The sequence below is a fragment of the Myotis nattereri genome, assembly GCF_964212035.1.
Source record: "Myotis nattereri genome assembly, chromosome: 4".
Classification (NCBI taxonomy): domain Eukaryota; kingdom Metazoa; phylum Chordata; class Mammalia; order Chiroptera; family Vespertilionidae; genus Myotis; species Myotis nattereri.
In genome coordinates, this window is record NC_138079.1 from 63670261 (window position 1) to 63692627 (window position 22367).

Sequence of the window (22367 nt, forward strand, 5' to 3'; positions counted from 1 at the left end):
ATTAACATACCATTTTCCTTGATTGGTGTTTGTTACCTTGCTGTTTGTTTAGAAATCAGGTCCTCTGGTCCCTGTGTGATACTTGCTTCTGATGCTATCTCACTCCATCTCTGCAGATATTGCTGACATTGGTCTGTTACATGTTTTAAACATTGCCCCCTTCTGAATTGGTTATGTCTGTGTTAAATTGTGCTGCTTTGCCCTTAACTCAGAATATGGCTCAATTCTCTGTTTTCACTGCTTGCTGCATTGTCCATTTAGTATCACTAACATGTATCTTTTTGCCGAGTTCTACTTTTTAGAAATATAGACTAGTTCTTTTTATTCTAATTGATGCTTTTTCCCTAAATTCTACTTTCTGAAGGCATATTGTCATCCCTGCTTTTTGTTTATCACCATATGCTTCTCATTTCCGATCTTTTTGCAATCTAAGCCTATTCTCTTCTATGAGCAGGATGATGGCTGTAGCATGTTTTATTTTTCCCTCCTTCCTCTACCTCCTCCCTTCTAGGTAGCATGTTGAAGCCATCTAGGCTTTTGCCTCCATTTTAACAGAATGAATGATTATTTAGGCAAAACTGTGTCACTCTTTTCTTCTGCTTTTTCTTGTTCCCCACCTCTTCCCCTTTAATGGATTCCTTTTTACATTTCATGGAGTGTGTTCTTGAGTAATTCTTTTAGAAGTGTCACACTTGACAATGCATCAGTTAACTAGTGCATATTAGAGGAATGGAAGTACCATGAGGACATGAATTCTTGTCTGTTTTTTCACCGCTTTGCCTAGAAGGTTACCTAGCAATGAGTAAGTGCTACATACACATTTTTAAGACATGAAATCAATTTACCTCATGGCCTTCTCCCTCTCAATTTTAACTCTTTTTACAGAAATAATTATAAACTGTCTATCACACATTTTCCTGTTTCCTGACCTGACACCAAGTATGACTCACAATGGTCAACCTTTATTGATAACTCAGGGTCCTCATTATCCATATCACTTACTGTGATTTGTTTTAATCTGATACCAAAATTCCCTCCAGGTACCCCAGGGAAGTTTACCTCCAAATTAGGTAGCTTCCATTTGCCAGGTGTCTCGGATTTCTTTTTCTCCTCTTTATATCAGGAGTGTTCCAGGAAAGCAAAAGTGGAAGCTTCGAGTTCCTGGGGCCAGTGCCACAGAGCTTCACATTATTACTTCTGCCGCATTCTGTTTGTCAACCTCACCAAGTTAGGCCAGGTGCAGGGGTGGAGAAGTACAAAATATTGTGGCCATATGTTTCATACCACACCTGCCTCTGAGAGCCTATTCCTAACCTTCAAACTTGTAATTTCCAGTATTGCTGTTGATGTGCTCACATAGTTACCTCTTGAGGGTGGGAATGAGGCTGGTACCTAGTTAGGCCTCAATAGAGGAGAGTTGAACCAATGGTGGGCTGATGAGTGGATATGAACATACATATTCACATATAGATATCCTATTTTGTATACTTATAGTAACTAGAATTTGTAATTATACAATTAATGGTAGTACTTTCAAAAAGTACAAAATAAGTGTGTAGTTTTGGTGTAAAATAGTAAGGGTTTTTGTGTATGTCAATCAGGAACCATAGAAGGGCATGTTCTTAGAACATAGAAACCCATCTGTGTAATAGACATGTGGTATTGTCTACTTAATCAGTTCCTGGATCAAATAACCAGACATGACTTCATCTCTTCCCGCATCATTGTTATTAAATGTGTTGGACCTCAGAGTGAAAGATACATTGACCTGCGGCATATATTTAATGTCAGATTAATTACCATTGATGCCAAAATAAGATCTTAATATGGAAACTCTGTTTGCAGTTGTAACTCCTAATTTCTTTGTCTTAAAAATACTTTGGAAGCCCTGGTCAGTGTGGCTCAGTTGGTTGGAGCATCTTCCCATACACCAAAAGGACACAGGTTCAATTCCTAGAAAGGCATATACCTAGGTTTTATGTTTGATCCAGGTCCAGGTCAGGGCATATGCAGGAGGTAACAGATCAGTGTTTCTCTCTCTCTCCCTCTCTCCCTTTCCTCCTCTCCCCCTTCTCTCTCTCCTTTCCTCTCTTTCTTAAAATCAATGAACATGTCCTCGGGTTGGGATTAAAAAACTTTGATAATCTAAAAGGCCCAACTATTACTTAATATCAACTAAAATTCAGTTGATGGCACTAAAATGACAATTTGGTATTTTACAGAATGTAAAAACCCTGTGTCCTAGTTCAGTTCCCACAGAGGTAGTTATTCCATGTGCAATTTCATCAAAACGCTGAGATCCTCCCCTTGACTGGCCTCCATTGCTGTCCACCATTGTGAATGCTGTTGAGCAGCTGTCACAGTTCCCTCTGGTAATCTGGAGATCACTGTAATTTGCCCGAATTCTGTGGAACCTTTAGGCATGATAGGCTTTACACTTACCTAAATTATTGTATTGTCCTTGAGTCTTTCAGTCACTTTTGTTTTATGTAACTGTGGTCTGCCAGTTGGTAAATGCAAATTTTATTAAGAGTCCAAAAGGACACATGTATTTACAAAGTTAATATTGGCTCAGACAAGTAATCCTTCGTGAATGCAAAATGCAGATTATGTATGGATTACATCAAATGATCACAGAAAGAACAAATAACAACTAATCATAGAAGGTCATTTGGTGAATATCTTTTTAAACTCTTACCTTGTAGAATTACAAAAAGAGAAAAATAGTTACATGTATGAAATCGAGTCTTAAGACTTTATTTTTGTACTATATTATCAAACATAATACAGGATTAAAATTGAACAAAGATAAAGGCAAGCTCTCTTGACTGTTGACTATGGAAAGAAAATATAGAGAGACATAAAGGAAATTGAACTTCAGATCTTTGTTTCAAGATAAAAATGAATTAATTATAAAATAGACCCGTATTCATAACTTAGACTCTCCTCTTTGAATTTCATACAGTGAAAGCAATCATAGCACTGAAAGAAAATTTATTACAAAGTCACCTGAGATATCAGTTCATAAACCAAAAAAAAAACACACACACATGAGAAACAGAAATAGGAATAATGAAAATTTCATTTTAAAAGAACATAAATGGGAGGCAAGGAAAGAACTGTTGAGATAAATGAAAGAAAGCCATGACTTCTCTTGAATTCTTATAAATACTGAAAAGTGTTTTCCATTAACAGGATACTGGTGCCACAGTAAATGTGATTAGATTTTTCCCCTCTGTGCAGAGTGCTATTCTCGAGACACTTTCTGTGTTAGTATGCCAGATGAGGCTGCCTTCTGACCTGCCTAAAGGGATGGCCTAAGAGTCGATTAGGCACCGCCAAACAGAGGCAAAAGTGCAAGTGCCGGGTTGGGAGAATTGGGGCAGGGTGCTTGGGGAATATTGTCCATGACTGACTCAACAAAGTGCAGTCGGTGGCATCCCTGGCACAGAGAAGTTAATCCTGCAAAGAGTTAACCACCTGCAGATTTAGTATCTAAATCTAGGTGCATTCCACCATAATTAGAGTGTGTTTGTTCATTAGTAGCGGAACATTTTGCAGACTATAAAAACTTAAATGATCCTGAGGCTCATTATGGCACCTTGTACATCAGACTACGCAGTTGCTCTGCTCCTTTATGTGCCTTTTATATCTTAATTTAGGGCCCAGTATGAGTATGTCTATCACATCATGAAAGTATAAACCATCACAAATGATTATGGGGGAATTGTTATATGTCTTTATACAGGAATGGAAAAATAGAATAGAAACTAGAATAGAAAAGGTAATGCATATTTTAGTCTTCTCAATATGTTCTTACATTGCGATGGTTATTGCATAACCTCAGCACTGAGTCAGAGACTCCGTTTCATTAAACTTAAATGGGAAAGAGATAAAGTTTCAGGAACAAAATGGCAGTACTCTGTCTACTCAGGGATTGCAAATACGAATAATATCTCAAAAAAAAAACCTCAGCATTATAGAATATTGAAACGACTTTGGAGCAAAACAGGTTCCGTCCTCGGCCACTTATTAGCTATGTTCTCTGGTGAATTGTTTAGTCTCCGAATCTGAGTTTCTCTGTATAATAGAGATACTCTACACTTCAAATGGGGATTAGGATAATATGTAAAGCTCCTGGCATCGTTCCTGACACATACGAGGCACTTAATAATGATTACCTTTATTCCGATAGGATTGGGAAGTGTGTTTTCTTGGTCACAGCCCACAGTTATTCAGCAGAAGCTAGAGGATGCTGTACTGCAATAGTTTGGCCCTGAGGTGGGTGGGACCCTTGGCCGCATGGAGTGGCATTCTTGTAACTTACCCTCCCAGCTATTACTCCATTCTTTAGCTGCTGACACTCACTGTTGCACTGGAAACAGGGAAAACTCTTCACTAGGACCATCTAGCATGACTGTGTGGCTAGATTCATCCAGCCCATTACAGGAAGACAATACCATTAACCTAGGACCTACAGAATATTAGAGTTGAAAGGGCCATACACTTGCTACCAACTGGTGGACCAAGGATCCTTGCCTCCTCCAAATTGTTGCAAGTGTTCCAAGTTGCATCAGGCATCATTGGAGAATAATGTCCTGTTACATACCGATATTCAGTACCATTTTACTGTTGTGATTAACATAAATTTGTCTCAAAACATTATTCTTAGTAGCTTTTCATCATGTTGCATTTTCTCTGTTGGCCTTTATGAAACATACAACTCCCATCAGGGTGCAGTACAAAGCAGTCATAAAACTGCTTGACATACAGGAGCCCTTGTGCTCAGAAAAGTCAAGCATTGGTGCTCTCCTTTCGAAGGCCCCAGAAAATGATGTGTGATGTACTCGCTTGCACAGCTTATTAAGGAACACACTGGTGAGAACTTTGTTCTCCTAATCCCTAGTCTAAAACTCCCAAGAGTGGAGATGTTTGCATTATTACTTCTGCAAAAACCAGAAATGTACTTAATGTTCCGATTAGTATGCATGAAGCCGAGTATTGACAGAAAATGGGTTACGTGAAAAACATTTAAAACACTACCTGGCACATACACATAAAGCCCTCAGTAAAAGGTAGCTATTATCATGATGACTGTTACCACAATGGCTATTCAGTAAAGAGGGTTTTGTCAGTTTTTTCACTATTGCTCAGAGTAACTTATCACATCTACGTGTAACATCTTAAGTTATATCATTTGTCACTCCAGCAAATGGCTTCTGTTTTCGCTTCTCGTCCTCTCAGAATGGTAGTGGGTGGATGTTTTTCAAATCTCCCTTCCAGAAGTCTGTTAGGATTAGAGGCTCTTGCCATTAGCACTGAGGCTGACTTTGGAGACAAGTCCTTGCGGTGCATTTTGTTGCAGCCTCCGACAATGGCCTTCAATGTGCACGCGTAAGCTCAGTTTTGTTGTTGAACTGCCCATTGGGATTTGGTATGTTTCTGTGAACTAAACAGATTTAAACATTTATTTTCGATCAATGTTATTTTAATTTGTCCTCCTCTCTGCCTCATTCTTCTATTTATTGAGAGATTTAACAGTAGATCAATATTTATTTAACATGTATACCGAGAGGTAGTCTCTAGAGATTTGGTATCTCATTTTAGAATGTGGCCCACAGGTGATAGCCGAAAACAGTGACTGAGAGAGATTTACATCTGACTGTGTAAATAGAGTACCCACTTCATAAAACTGTGCAGCACCCTGATTAATCACAGTAGTTAAATACAAAGACAATTCTCTTTGGGTTTTTCAGGTTAATTTAGGATGGAAGCAAGTGTTTCACAATGTGTTTGGTTCTGAATTTTTTCAGTATCCAGGTGAGTTCCCTTTCTTTCGCTAGCCATCTAGGAATTTGACATCTAAGCTAAATAAAAGAATATGTGGAATTTGGAGTTGTACATGTCCAACCAGAATCCTCTACTAGGGAAGTCGCCCAAGGAAAGGATATTAAAGAACCAAAAAGAAGTTCTTCTGTATGTGCTGAACTTCTGTATGTGTCCATTTAAGTAAAGGCCTCAGAGGAAATCGCTGAAGGCCTGGTTCTCCATGGGATGCAGCCCCCGGATGAGTAGATTCAGGGGTGAGGCATCCAGGTTTCATGTGGTGATGCTTCTCTGTTACTTCCCAGAGGAAGGGAATCTGGCTTAGACTAGGTACACCAGAGCTAGCCCTGGGCAAATGTTTTAGAAGTTAAATCTGCATTGTTGCCCCCACTCAGTACCCAAATTAGCTTGTCTCCTAGAGCTGCTGCGTGCCCCACCCAGGCTGCTCTTCTCAGCCAGTCCCCTCCACTAGAGAACATACCTGCTCTGTCACACCATCCATCCCTTTAAGGCAGTTCTCAACCTGTGGGTCACGACCCCTTTGGGGGTCGAACGACCCTTTCACAGGGGTCGCCTAAGACCATCGGAAAACACATATATATTTACATATTGTTTTTGTGATGAATCACTATGCCTTAATTATGTTCAATTTGTAACAATGAAAATACATCCTGCATATCAGATATTTACATTACGATTCATAACAGTAGCAAAATTACAGTTATGAAGTAACAACGAAAATAATTTTATGGTTGGGGGTCACCACCACATGAGGAACTGTATTAAAGGGTCGCGGCATTAGGAAGGTTGAGAAACACTGCTTTAAGGCTTTGTTTATATGGTGTCTTCTTGATGATCTGTTCAAATCATTTATGCCAAAATGTGAATAAGTGTTAATATGTGCCCCCTTCTCCACGGGTAACATATTTGCATTTTAGCAGTGGTTCTCAGCAAATACGGAAGCAAATACTGAAGATTCTGTGTGTCCTGGCAGGCGTCAGGGGAGACTGTTCAGGAACAGCAAGTCCTTTGGTTCTTACCACATATACCCACAGGGCCTTGGACCAGCCCTGAGCAAAAAAAGCACAAATTATACTCTAACCCTCACTGCACACCTGGCCTACTGCTGCATCCACAGAAGTAGTACTTTTGTTTCCAACCTCCCAGAAGTCTGCGACATCAGTGTTTCAAAGGAAGAGAAAAAGCAGTTTAATAGTGGGACTAATTTTTAGTTTTGCAGCTGGGGCTTCCTTTGGGGTCCGTTCTTTTAGAAATAAGTGCCTCATTAATAATGGGCACAGAATTCAACAAGGAAGACATCATGAGGAAAGAGAGGCCATGAAGAACACTATGATGAATGGAAAACTGTGTGAGAGATCAGGGGCGTAATTGAAAATGAGAAATGTAGGGAGGTTTTCATAGTTACATGTATTTTATTTAAAGGAAATATCAGGTAGATTCTGAAGTGGAAATAAGCAACATGTGATTTGCAGGAAAGTCTGGCTGATCATCTTTTTGGCTGATTGCAGCATTGTCTAATAAATAGTGGCATTGGCCAGTATAAAATGATGCCCAGGGTGCCTGCTCTGTTGCCAAAGAAACCCCCCTTTGCCCAACCTCAGTTTCCCGGTGTGCTCTGTGAGACGGCCTGTGGTTCTGTTTCTATCAATGCGCACTCAATTTTGCAACAATAAACCGGCAGTCATACTCTCCTTCCATCACAACTCATGCATATTGTTTTAAAGCAGTTGGTAACGTTGCGTTTCTTCAGAAAACATATTTTTCGTATGCTTATTATATATGCTTTCTGGATTTTTCCCCTCTTTTGAGGGAGAGGAAGTTTGAAGGTAACCAATTTGGGCTCTTCTGTAGCTTAAAATTCAAAAGTTTGTAGCCCTTGGCCATGGATGAAGTGGTATGTGGTTTGATTATATGCTAGAAGAGAATTACTAGCTGAGAGGCATTATAGCAGGTGCTACCGTGGCAGGCATGGGGCTGGGCTGATGGGTTCAAGTCCTGCTTTCCCCCACAAAGGCTGCTGTGCAAACTTTGGCAAGTCCTTCAGTTTCATCATAAAAACATGAAAATCATAAATACTGTAAATTAGGAGAATTAAGTGACTTAATATATGAAAAGTGCTTAGAATAGTGCCTGACGTAGTAAATGCCACATCAGTTGTTATTAGAACTAAATTGAAAGGCTTTTATATTCATACTAGAAGCCCATTGCACAAAGATTCGCGCAATAAGCCTTTCTTCCCCTGGCTGCTGTCACCGGTTTTCCTCTGGCACCCAGGACCCAGGCCTTTGGTCCAGCCATAGCGGAGAAGCCAAGCCTCTTCAGTCTTCAGTCTTCGCTCCTCGCCTGTGTATGCAAATTAACTGCCATCTTTGTTGGGTTAATTTGCATAGTCACTCTGATTGGCTGGTGGGCATAGCAGAGTGACACCAATTTGCATGTTTCTCTTTTATTAGTGTAGATAAAGAAAAAACTGTCAAATAGTTCATTCTAATTAGAAGGAGAAAAGAGAGTGATTCTCTAATATATGGTTTCTGTGGCTAAAATGTAAGTTTTGTTGTGATAAATGCACAGTTTATATTGGTGTGTGGCTAACATTTATTGAGCACCCACTGTTTTCCAATTACTGTGCTAAGGAGTTTACATATTTTATTTAATTCTCACAGCAACCTCATGAGGTAGATACTATTATCCCCACCTTGGAGATGAGAAAACTGTGGTTAAGAGGAAGTGAACTTCTAAAGGTCCAAGAGCTAGTATATGATGTAATACTTAAAGGTTGGTGCCCTCAAAATATGCTTGCAACTCTCACAATATAGATATTGTTGTATAGCAGTGATGGCGAACCTATGACACACGTGTCAGAGGTCACACGCGAACTCATTTTTTTGGGTTGATTTTTCTTTGTTAAATGGCATTTAAATATATAAAATAAATATCAAAAATATAAGTCTTTGTTTTACTATGGTTGCAAATATCAAAAAATTTCTATATGTGACACGGCACCAGAGTTAAGTTAGGGTTTTCCAAAATGCTGACACGTGGAGCTCAAAAGGTTCGCCATCACTGTTGTATAGCAATAAGATATGATAAGTCTGCACTTTTTATCAGAACTTAGTAAGACAAATGAAGTCAGCTTCATTTATTCCCCACCCTCTGGATTGTTGGCTGTATGCCAAGTCTTAATCAGAATGAGGATACCTCAGGGCCTTAAAGAGGTTTTCTCCTCCTTGATGTTCAGTATTATCCAGACCTAGTAGGAATAGTTTTGTACCTTCTTCCCACCCCCAAAAAGCAACAATTTCTCTAATTCCTTTCCTATATAAGGGATACATCCTGACTTGTGGCATCATAGCTGCAAGTAGTAAATGATGATTGGGGTAAAGCAGTCTGGCAGAGGGACGCTGGCGTTTGCCTCCTGGTTTACCATCATGTTTGTTCTGAGAAGCAACATCGCCACGGAGGGAGATGCCCACTGTTGTGCTTTTCAGAGAGCACAGAAAATTTGCTCATCTCCATTGCCTGCTGGCATTGGGTTTCCTGCAGCTGTTCTCTGTTCTCATTTTATCCTTAATTAGCCTGTCTCGTATTATATATGGCTTGCAAGACACTCCTGCTACACACTCAGAAGTTTGACTTTGAATCTTCAAATAAGATCATTCAGCAGATCTAAGTAGGGCATCTCCATCTCCTCTTGGCAGTCGGCAGCGTTTGCTGTTCTGTTCCTCTGCATGTGGTGAGATAGAGCTGCATCTGATGCCTCCTGTGAATGACACGCCGGCCTATTATGACATTTCTCATCTCTGAATTCCTGCAGGATCCACAGTCTGTAATGCACTGGCTCATACTGGCTTGTTTTGGAGCAGTTTCATGTGTGAAGAGGCGGGAGCACCGGTGTGTCTCCTTGAGAATCTGACTCAGGGATGGGCAGTGGTGAGCTTAATAAAGGAAGAAATGGAGAGAAACAAGGGGGAAAGGTGTTATGTCTGCCTTACCTCCCAAATTAGATTGCCGGCTTCTCAGCCCAGAGGTCAAATCTGTTGTTCCTCTCTCCTTTCATGCTTACTGGAATATTAGGCAAGCAGTGAGTCTACAGTGTAGACTTATTGCCTGAAGGCCTAGGTTTTACTTTAATTCGTAGACTATGCCAAAAAAGCTACCATTTCCGGTCCTTTGAACTTAATGCAACCCAAAGCAAGTGCAGTTTTCTGCAATCGTTATTGAAATGTTATTTACATTGAATTGGAGTGTTCTCTGAATTGGTTTTAGATTGGTCACTCGCAGAACCGTAATCCTCATTACAGAGGACAAACCTCTGCTCTGGTGGCGCAGTGGAGATAGTCATGACAACAGAAGTGCATGTATTTGTAAAGCGTAGGTGCTATTCTGAGGAAAGTGCTAAAGGCGACATCCTGTAAATGCCTACACTGCTGCAGTGAATAAAAGCTCCTTCTCACCAAGAGGGCTTGCATTTGGCCCAAGAAGGAGTCAGTGGCTCAATGACCGGACTAAGAGGTACGCAGTGTGCACCTTGCGCCTCTGTCAGAAATCAGTTGACCATATGTTTGTAGATCCATTTCTGGACCTTTATTCTGTTCTATCATGTTATATCTTTTTATCTTTACTGACCTCTACTGATCACGATAACTTGATAGTACAATTTAAAATCAGGTTAGAAAACCCACTGTGTGGGAAAACATATTTGCCAATGTCATATCTGATAAGGGCCTAATCTCCAAAATTTATAGGGAACTCATACAACTTAACAAAAGGAAGATAAACAACCCAATCAAAAAATGGGCAAAGGACCTAAATAGACACCTTTCAAAAGAGGACATTCAGAAAGCCAAGAGACATATGAAAACATGCTCAAAGTCACTAATCATCCGAGAGATGCAAATCAAAACAACAATGAGGTACCATCTCACACCTGTCAGACTGGCTATCATCAACAAATCAACAAACGACAAGTGCTGGAGAGGATGTGGAGAAAAAGGAACACTTGTGCACTGCTGGTGGGAATGCAGACTGGTGCAGCCACTATGGAAGACAGTATGGAGTTTCCTCAAAAAACTACAAATGGAGCTCCCATTTGACCCTGCGATCCCACTTCTAGGAATGTATCCCAGGAAACCAGAAACCAGTCAGAAAGGATATATGCACCCCTATGTTCATAGCAGCACAATTCACCATAGCTAAGATCTGGAAACAGCCTAAGTGCCCATCAGTAGATGAATGGATTAGAAAACTGTGGTACATCTACACGATGGAATACTATGCTGCTGTAAAAAAGAAGGAACTCTTACCATTTGCAACGGCATGGATGGAACTGGAGAGCATTATGCTAAGTGAAATAAGCCAGTCAATGAAGGAAAAATACCACATGATCTCACTCATTCATGGATAATAGAGACCATTATAAACTTTTGAACAGTAATAGATACAGAGGCAGAGCTGCCTCGAACAGATGGTAGAAATGCAGTGGGAAGGCCGGGGAAAGTTGGGGGGCAGGAGGGAGGGGTATAAGAGAGCAACCGAAGGACTTGTATGCCTGCATATATCCATAACCAATGGACATGGGACGCTGGGGGGTGGGGGAGGCCAGGGGATAGTCAAGGGCGGGGGGGAAAAAAAAAGACACATATGTAATACCCTTTGTAATACTTTAAGCAATAAAAAAAAAGAATAAAATCAGGTTAGGTCCTTCAACTTTGTACTTCTTAAAATTATCCTGATTATTCTAGAATCTTAACTTTTTCATACCCATTTTAGAATCAATTTTACAAAAACACCTGCTAGAATAATGATTGGGAGTGCATTAAATCTATAGATTAATTTGGGAAGAAGGGGTATAATGGCATCTTAACATTGAGTCTTCCACTCCATGAGCATGGAATATCTTTTCATTTACTTTTATTTTCTCCAACAACTTTTATAGCTGTAAGTGTAAAGAACTTAGTTGTCTTTTACTGTACTTATTTTTAGCCATCTTTTTTTATTGGCTTTACTGTGCCTCTGAGGTTTTTTTCTTTTTCTTTTATGTCTTACTAGAGGCTCAGTGCACAAATATTTGTCACTGGGGGTGGGGCAGTGTCCCTCAGCCCAGCCTGCACCCTCTCACAGTCCGGGAACCCTTGGGGGATGTCTGCCTGCCAGTTTAGGCCCAATCCAAGCCAGCAGTCAGACATCCCTCTTGCAGTCTGGGGCTCTTGCAGTCTGGGACCCCTCACTCCTTACCACCCACCTTCAGCGGAGGGGGGAGAGGCTCCCGCCACTGCCGCTGGGCTCACAAGCCGTGGCCTGGCTTCTGGCTGAACGGCACTCCCCCTGTGGGAGCACACTGACCACCAGGGGGCAGCTCCTGTGTTGAGTGTCTATGGTGGTCAGTGTGCTACTGGTTGTTCCACTGTTCGGTTGATTTGCATATTATGCTTTTATTATATAGGATAGGATTTCAAAGCCAGGACTATCAGAGCAGAGGTCCTTTTGAATAGAAGTGGTGAAAGCAGGCAGCCTTGCTTTGATCTCATGAGAAAACAATTTTGTCTTTCACCATTAAGTATGATGTTAGTGGTTGAATATTTTTTTATTCTCACTTGAGGATATGCTTATTGATTTTAGAGAGAGAGGAAAGGAGGAAGAAAGAGAGAAACATTGAACGGTCGCCTCCCATACGCACCACAGCCAGGGATAGAACCCGCAGCCTAGATATGTGCCCTGACCTGGAATCAAAGCTGCACCTTAAATCTATTGGTGTGTAGAGTGACACTCCAACCACCTGAGCCACCCACCTACGGCAATGGTTGAATTTTTTTATAGATGCCCTTTGTCAGGTTGATGAAGTTCCTTAATATTTCTAGTTTGCTCAGCATTTTTCATTAACAGATATTGAATGTTGTCAAATGCCTCTTCTCTACCAATTGTAATGATCATAGGGCTTTCCCCCCTATATTCTGTTTATCTGGTGAATGAATTACATTGATTAATTTTCAAATGTTAAACCAACCTGATTATTAAGCTAAACCATAGTAGGTTATGATGTGCTATCTTTTTTACATCATTGTATTTTATTTGTTAATATTTTGTTAAAAAATATTTGACTGTCTTCATGAGGGTATTTTTCTGTAATTTCTTTGATAATTTCTCTGTCAGGTTTTGTATTATAGTTCTACTGGCCTCATAAAATGAGTTAGGCAATTACCCTCCTCTTTTTAAAATGTTTGGATACTATTGTTGTTATTTCCACTTACTTTAAGTGTGTTTTCCTTTATTTTAGGAAGCATTAATAGCTACTTTATATCTGATATCATAATGTTGGCATTTGTTGATTGTTTTTCTCTTAAGAATTTATCACATTTTTCTTGTTCTTTGTGTGTTTAGCAATTTTGAATTGTGCCCTTGATGTTATGAATATTATATTGTTTAGGCTCTAAGTTCCTGTTATATTCCTCTGGATATTGTTGATATTTTTGCTTCAGCAGACAATCAACCTAGTTATATTCAGTTAATTGCTCAAGGTACTGCTGATGTTACAAGACCAGTTATATAAATTAGAATTTAATTTTTTGGATGTTTTTAGTCCTGTTGATAGTTAGAGATGTACTCCAAAGATAAATATGTAAAATCATCTCAGTTGAAAGAGAAACTAGTTGTTGATTGTTCCTCAGTTGGGAAAAAAGTATTAAAAAGGACAAAGCATAGAATAGACAGTCTGTCTCCAGCAGGGATCACTCCTAGGATAAGATGGTGTGTATATATTCATTCAGAAAATATTTATTAAGCACCTACAATGTGTCAAGTACTATTCTGAGCACTGGGAAGAGAGCTCTGAAGAGCACCATTGGATCCTATCCCCATCACCTTTTACTTTCTCAAGGGCTTTATACCTGCAGTTGTCACCTTTTCCTTCTGCATTAGTTTTACCTCTGTACAATACTATTACCATCTATATATGCATGTAATAGCCCCCTATTAGGGGGGAAACTCCTTTGACCTGAAACCCCTTTTAGTTACTTCTCTAGTCTCTTTTATAGCAAATGTATTTAAGAGTATCTAAACTCAGTATTTTCTCATTCTCTTTGAACACACTCCAATCATGCTTTTGCGTTCACCACTCGACTGAAATTGCTATTGTGTCTCATTAAAAATCCATGTTGCCAAATCCAGTGGCCAATTCATAGCCCTAATTTTTCTTCTCAGTAGTAGTTGATAGAGTTGATTGCTGTTCCTTCTTGTAAAGCTTGCCTCACTTGCTGCTCCTTCTCAGTCTCCTTTCTTCAATCCTTCTCTAAATGATGGAGTATTCTAGGGCTTAGTCCTTAAACACTTTTTTATTCTCTATGCTCACTCTCCAGGTCAGTAGTTCTCAACCTTCCTAATGCCACGACCCTTTAATACAGTTCCTCATGTTGTGGTGACCCCCAATTTCATGGTTACAAATTGAACATAATTAAAGCATAGTGATTAATCACAAAAACAATATGTAATTATGTATGTGTTTTCCAATGGTCTTAGGCGACCCCTGTGAAAGGGTCGTTCGACCCCCAAAGGGGTCGCGATCCACAGGTTGAGAACCACTGCTCTAGGTGAAAGCATTCTCCAATCCATAGCTTCAAATACCATATAAAAGCTAACAACTCTTAGACCTCTCTTTTGAACTTTATACTAATAATACCCAACTACCTACTTAACATCTCCACTTGGATATCTAATAGACATCACAAACTCAACAAGTCCAAAACCACCCTCCCCAATATTGGATTTGTTTTTACTGCATATGGTAACATACATACCCCCAAAAAGAAAAAAAGCTAAGAAACAAAAATTGCTTGAATGACATAGAAATTTCTTTCATGCACTAGCAAAACAAAAAAACTCCAGAGATACAGAGGTAGACAATCTAGAATATATATGGCAGTCATACTCATCGGGGAACCTGGCTTCACATATCTTGATGTTTTTCCAACTTTGGTGTGCTTCCTCTTTGTGTTAGCATGAGGGATAAATGTAAAAGTATTTCCTCTTTCTTTTAAAGAAACTTCCTAGAAATTCTAGACATCTCTTTTGCTTATATCTCATTGGCCAGAACTTAGATTATGGCCACATCTAGTTGTGGGAGCTATAGGAGAGGTTGGGAAATATGGATAGCATTATACTCAGTTAAAATCCAGATTATTTTACTGAAGAGTAGTAAATGGACATTAGGAGGCAACTGGCTATGTCTGCTACACTAGGTCCTCCTGTAGTCTTCCCAATTGGAATAAATGCCAGCTCCATTCTTCCCGTTGTTTAGGCCAAAATATCTTAGGGTCATCATGACTCTTTTTCTCTCCTACTCCATATCTAATCTACCAGAAAATCCTATTGGTTGTACTTTCAAAATATATCCTGAATCTGACAGCTTCTGACCAACTCCACCACTTTCATCTTAGTATAGGCTAAGACTGTCTCCTAACTGAGCTCTCGGGTTCCGCCAGTCACTTCTGCACATAGTAGCAGTCTGTGTATATTTGAATTTAATTATTGAATGTTTTCCCCACTAAAATTAGAGTAAGGACTTGGTCTGTTTTGTTCACTATTGTCTTCCCTGTCAGACAAGCATGGTCAGGACAGATGTCTCTGAGGAGAGGGCATTTGAGCTAAGAATGAAAGGGAGCCAGCTATGCAAAAGTCTAAGATTGCACTCCAGGCAAAGGGAAGGGCCCTCCAGTGGAAATAAGCTTGTCATGTTTAGGGGGCAATAAGCTCAGTATGTCTAGAATATAGCAAATTATGGAAAGAGTGGGACAAGATGAAGTGGGAGAGAGAGACAGGGCCAAGTCATCATGTCGTTTTGTCTGACCCAGATGCAACAGAAAAAGTATTGGGAAACTCTAGATTACTCTGCAGATTACTACTCAGTAACTACGAGGAGCACTCAGCTACTTAAAATTTAATACACTAAAAGTAAATAAAACATTCACTTTCTCAATCACATTAGCCACATGTGGGTAATGGCTACCTACTAAATAGCACAGCACGGATGGAGAACTTGCCACCCTCATAGAAAGTTCTGTTGGATAGTGCTGCTCTAGGAAAGCAATCAAAGGAGAAATAATGTCAAGTTTGGTTGGCCTCTCCTTTGTGATTTTCTCTTAAACCCTAGAATCAGTTTTTCTATTTAAAATGAAATGGATGTGGTGCCTAGAAAATTAGCATGTGGACTGTTCCATATGCAAATGTTGGCATGGAGGATTTTTACCTGAGACAGAAAAGATGGGAGAGACTGGTAAATCACAACATCCTTAGCCTCATTATAAATACATAGCAAATGTAAAAAATGCAAAGTGCAGAAGTCATAAATGTGAAAGTGTCTTTCAATTTGTTTTAATAAGGGTGTTTTCTGTGTTTGTAATCTAGGGATCTCGCTGCAAGAAACTGCCTGGTAGGTGAAAATAATGTTCTGAAAATCAGTGACTTTGGAATGTCTCGCCAAGAGGATGGGGGAGTGTATTCATCTTCTGGCTTAAAGCAGATTCCCATTAAATGGACAGCACCAGAAGCTCTTAATTATGGTAAGATTGGACTCTTTCCTTTGGGTGGTAAAAAAAATAAAAAAGCGGGGGAGGCTCCATCAGAAAAAAACATTCACAAGCAAAGTTAGAGGGGTACTACAGAGCACAAGTTAGAATGAGGTATAGAATGTTCATACTTTGCACTTAAACATGAGCACCAACTTAATTCATTGACCTTTTTGATCAGATTTTTATATGTAAGATTGCTAGATTTAAAAGATGGATACACTTACAAGCATTATCTGAGAAATGATTTTTAAAAAATTTTAAATTTATTGGGGTAACATTGGTTAACAAGATTATACAAGTTTCAAGTGTACAATTTTATATTACATCATCTGTATATTGCATTGTGTGTTCACTATCCAAAGTCGTCTCCTTCCAATACCACACATTTGACCCCCTTTCCCCTCTCGTAACTGCCATACTGTTGTCTGTGTCTATGAATTTGTTTTACTTGTTCCTTTCTCTTTTCTGTCCCACATATGAGTGAAGTCATGTGGTTCTTGTTCCTTTCCATCTGACTTATTTCACTTTAGCATCATACTCTCAAGACCCATTTATATTGTTGCAAAGGCTTTTTACGGTTGAGTAGTCTTCCACTGTATAAATGTACTACATCTTATTTATCTAATCATCCATCAAAGGACACTTAAGTTGTTTTCATGTCTTGGCTTCTGTGAACGTAGCGATACATATATCTTTACAAATAAATGTAGACACCCATAAGAGGGACTGTTGGGTCATATGCTAGCTTTATTAATTTTTTAAGGAATCTTTATACTGTTTTCCATAGAGGCTGTACCAGTATACACTCCCACCAGTAGTGAATGAGAGCTCCCTATTCTCTACAGCCTCTCCAACATTTGTTATTGCTTGTTGTGTTGATAATAACCATCCTAACAGGTGTGAGGTGGTATCTTATGGTGGCTTTGATTTGCACTTTCCTATAGCTAGTGAATTCAAACATCTGTATATACACTGAGTGGCCAGATTATTATGACCACCTGATGTTTGTAGGCAAATTAGCTATAATTTTGCACTGAAATTGCTAGAGGGCCAGACCATTATAAATAGGGAAGCAGGTTGTTTACCACAACAGTAGAAGTGATTTTTTTTCTGAAGATATAGGTAAACCATGCGATTTAACAGCCTTTGAACATGGGATACACACACACACACACACACTCTGAGTGGCCAGATTATTATGACCACCCCATCAGTACTTCGTTGGGCCACCTTTTGCCTTCAATACTGTGGCGATTCTTCTTGGCATTGACTCCACAAGATGTTAAAAGGTGATGCGAGGAATCTGACATCATGCCTGGTGAATAGCACTGTCCAGTTCTGTGAGATTTGATGGTTGTGGAACCAGCTGCCTGATGGCTCTTTTGACTTCATCCTACAAATGCTCAATTGGATTGAGATCTGATGATTGTGGGGGCCACCTAAGCAAGGTAAAGTCTCCCTCATGTTCTTGAAACCACTCCTGCACAATACGAGCACCGTGGCATGGCGCATTGTCTTGTTGGAAGAAGGCACCTCCATTGGGATATGCCATCAACATGATAGGATGAACTTGATCAGCAACGATACTTAGGTATGTTGTGCTATTCAGACATTGTTCCACACGAATTAAAGGGCCCAAATCATGCCAGGAAAACATGCCCCAAACCATAACACTGCCCCCACCAGCTTGAAGGGTTGTACTCATGCATGTGGGGTGCATGCTTTCATGCTCTTTCTGCCAAATTCTCACTCTGCCATCTGCATGACGCAACTCGAAACGTGATTCATCGGACCACATGACTTTTTTCCAATGCTCGACTGTCCAATCCTTGTGTTCCTGTGTGAATTGGAGACGTTTTATCTTGGTAACTGCAGACAGCAAAGGGGTTCGCTTAGGCTTTCGGCTGTTTTGCTGATACTCGCTCCATGGCTCCGAGCACCAATAATCACCCCACGTTCAAAGGCTGTTAAATCTCGTTGTTTACCCATATCTTCAGAAAAAAATCACTTCTACTGTCGTGGTAAACAACCTGCTTCCCTATTTATAATGGTCTGGCCCTCTAGCAACTTCAGCGTGAAATTATAGCTAATTTGCCTAAAACGTCAGGTGGTCATAATAATCTGGCCATTCAGTGTATCTGTTGGCCATTTGTATGTCTTCTTCAGGTCCTCTGCCCATTTATAAATTGAAGTGTTTTGTTGTTCAGTTCTTTATATATTTTGGATATTAGCCTCTTATCAGCAGTAGTGTTTGCAAATATATACTCCTATATAGTTGTTTGCCTTTTTGTTTTGTTGATGGTTTCTTTAGTTGTGCAGAAGAATGTAGTCCCATTCATTTATTTTTACTTTAACTTCCTTTGCCTTTGGGGTCAAGTTCACAAAAACCTCTCTGAGACTAAGATCCATAGTTTAGTTCTTATGTTTTCTTCTATGTATTTTATTGTATATAAGTTTTTAATCTATTTTGAGGGGAGAGACCAAGAGATTTTCTCACTCTGCCATGATGCTGATGTCACTACCAGATTTTCATTTTAAGAGTTAAATTATACACAGAGTAAAAGTATTGCTGTGGCTTTGGCCCATTTCTTTTGAATTTCTTATAACTTCATCTAATGTTAGGTTCCTAAAATATTAAGCCAATCAATCCTGTAGTTTCTCACTCTGAAAACTGACATGGTTTCTTAGTATCTCAGTCTCTGGAACTTGTATAAATCTTGTGGAAAGAGATGGGAATTGCATTTTAAAGCAGCGGGGATTTTTTTAACTTGAATTTTTTATGTGTCATTGTAATTGGATATAAATACATCTTGCATTATCTGTGGTTGGGATGAAATGGGCCATAACAAGATGGGTAACAGCTCAAGAATTTTGAAAGAAAAAGATTATGCTTTGAGTGAAATTATAAATTGCATTTTCAGTAAGGGAAGCAGCATAAAAGCCATGGGTTGGTGAATGGGTGTAGTGTGGTTTGAATTAAGATAGCATAAAATGATTTTTTTGTTGATTTAAAATGAGGAATTACTTCATGAAAAATAAGGCATTTATAAATGTCTTTAATTTAGGCATTAGATTCAGACAAATAAACCTTTTTATAAAATGCATGTAACAAAATTAACCATTTTAAAGTGAATAATTCAGTGGCATTTAGTACAATTCACAATGTTGTGCAACCCCTACCTCCATCTAGTTCCAAAATAAAACTCTTTACCCAGTACGAAGTTACTCCCCATTATTCTCTCTCCTCAGCCACTGACAACCACATACCTGCTTTTTCATGCTGTGGATTTACCTATTCTGCATATTTCATAGAAATTGAATCATACAATATGTGGCTTTTTTCACTTAGCATAATGTTTTCAAGGTTCATCCATGTTGCAGACTGTATTATTCCTTTTCATGGCTGATTAATATTCCACTTTATGTATTTACCACAGTTTATCTATTCATCCATTGATGTATTTTTCAACAGTTTTGACATTTTTGAATAGCATCCCTATGAACATCTGTGTACATGGATTTGAGTTCCTGTTTTCAATTATTCTAAGTAAACACTAGGAAGCATATGGTAATTCTATGTTTAACTTTCTGAGGAACCAACAGATGTTTTCCAGATAAAGCTGTGGAATGTAATTAGTTTGGGACAGAAACGAGAATCTCGTATTTTGTATACCAAGGATACTATGGGATAGACACATGTAGGTAGTTGCCATTATGAGAAGTTGACGTTCTACAGATAGTGAGCCTCACCCTTAGTTTGTCTTCCCAGGTGCTATCAAGAGAAGCTTTTGTGAGCTTCCTAGTGATCCGAAACTAAATCCACTATTCCTCATATCTAGAGAATATCTAGAGAAAGCAGCAGCTCTGTTATTTTCTATCATGATTCTTCTCTGGGGTGGTGGTTGTTATTACGCTAAGGCAGGGGTCCTCAAACTACGGCCTGTGGGCCACATGCAAATGTTGTATTTGTTCCCGTTTTGTTTTTTTACTTCAAAATAAGATATGTGCAGTGTGCATAGGAATTTGTTCATAGTTTTTTTTTTAAACTATAGTCTGGCCCTCCAACGGTCTGAGGGACAGTGAACTGGCCCCTGTTTAAAAAGTCTGAGGACCCCTGCTCTAAGGAGATCAATCACAGGATAAAAGATAGGATTGTAACCCCTGTATTTACACAGAGGTTTTCTTTGGATAACAAGACATCGCTAAGCCCCTTCTTATTCATTCTTATAGCATCCCTATAAGTGAGCTTAGGATATCCTAAAGGCTTACCAGTAAAATCCAGATCTCTAGAATTTGTTCTTACACCTATTTTCTAGATCTTCTACATTATATTGCCTTTACAACTCCTCTTGTAAGCAGTTATGCTAAGTAAAATTCTGCCTTTCAATAAAAGTGTATTTTAGTTGAATTTCAAGCTGATGACAGTATTTATAAATCATAATTCTAATTCCAGATATCTCTTAAAAGCCAGGCTTCAAGCATTATATTTTTAAGTATTTAAAAAAATATTAGTTATATTAGTTTCAGGTATAAAATACAGTGATTGGACATTTTTATACTTTACAGTGTGGTCACATTATTACTGACTCTGTTCCCCTTCACCCTACTCCCTCCCTTCTGATAGCCATCAGTTGGATTTCTATTTCTACGTCTGTTTTTGTTTGGTGTATTTTTTTAGATTCCACATATAAGTGAAACCATACAGTATTTGTCTTTCTCTGACTTATTTCACATATCATAATACCCTCTACGTCAGTGATGGCAAACCTATCATTTTTTTGGTTGATTTTTCTTTGTTAAACGGCATTTAAATATATAAAATAAATATCAAAAATATAAGTCTTTGTTTTACTATGGTTGCAAATATCAAAACATTTCTATATGTGACACGCCGAGCTCAAAAGATTTGCCATCACTGCTCTAGGTCCATCCATGTTTTGAAAATGGCAAGATTTCATTCTTTTTAATGCAGTGTAATACTCCAGTGCATATATTCATGTCTTCTTTACCCATTCATCTGATGGACATCTTGATTGCTTCTGTATCTTTGATATTATAAGTAATGTTGCAGTGAACATATGGATACGTTGTCTTTTCATCTCCTCTGCCCATTTTTTATCATATTGGTTATATTTTTTGTTATTGAGTTATGAGGTTTCTTATATAATTTGATTATCAAATCCTTATCTATCATTTGCAAATATGACCTTCCATTCAGTAGATTGTCTTTGTTTTGTTGGTTTCCTTTTGCTGTACAGAAGCTTTTTAGTTGAATGAAGTTCTATTTATTTTTGCTTTTGTTTCCTTGCTCAAGGGCTATATCCAAAAAGACATTATGCAGACTGATGTCAGAAATTTACTATGTTTTCTTCTACAAGTTTTATGGTTCAGGTCTTACACTTAAATCTTTAGTACATTTTGAGTTTATTTTTGTATATGGTGTAAGAGAGTGGTCTGGTGTTTGTAATACCACTTGCTGAATAGACTATCATTACTTCATTATCATAGACTAGTTGGTTATATAATATGGTAACCTACTACATGGGAGAAAATATTTGCAAATTATATATCTGCTAATGAGTTAATATCCAAAATATATAAAGAACTCATACAACCCAACAGCAAAAATATTGATCAAAAAATGGGCAGGAGGTCTGAATTCACATTTTCCTAGAGGTAACCAACAGGTACATGAAGAGATTCTCAATGTTGCTAATCATCAGGGAAATGAAATTAAAGCCACAATTAAATATTACCTCATATCTTTTATAATGACTATTATAAAAAAAGACAAGATAGAACAAATGTTGGTGAAGATGTGGAGAAAAGAGACCCCTTGTGCACTTTTGGTGGGCTTGTAAATGGGTGCAGTCACAAAGTAAAACAGTATGGAGGTTTGTCGAAAAATTAAAGAAAAGAAGTACTATATAATCCAGCTATTTCACTTCTGGGTGTATATCT

The 22367-nt window shown here is 38.7% G+C and overlaps 1 protein-coding gene across 1 annotated transcript in view; it reads left to right on the forward strand.

The window, feature by feature from the left end:
* FER (FER tyrosine kinase) overlaps positions 1-22367 on the forward strand; it is a 295282-nt gene that overhangs the window by 268078 nt on the left and 4837 nt on the right. The window contains exon 17 of the mRNA XM_081090052.1: positions 16243-16397. Within this exon, the coding sequence (XP_080946178.1) occupies positions 16243-16397 (155 nt within the window). The remainder of the gene's footprint in view (positions 1-16242; positions 16398-22367) is intronic.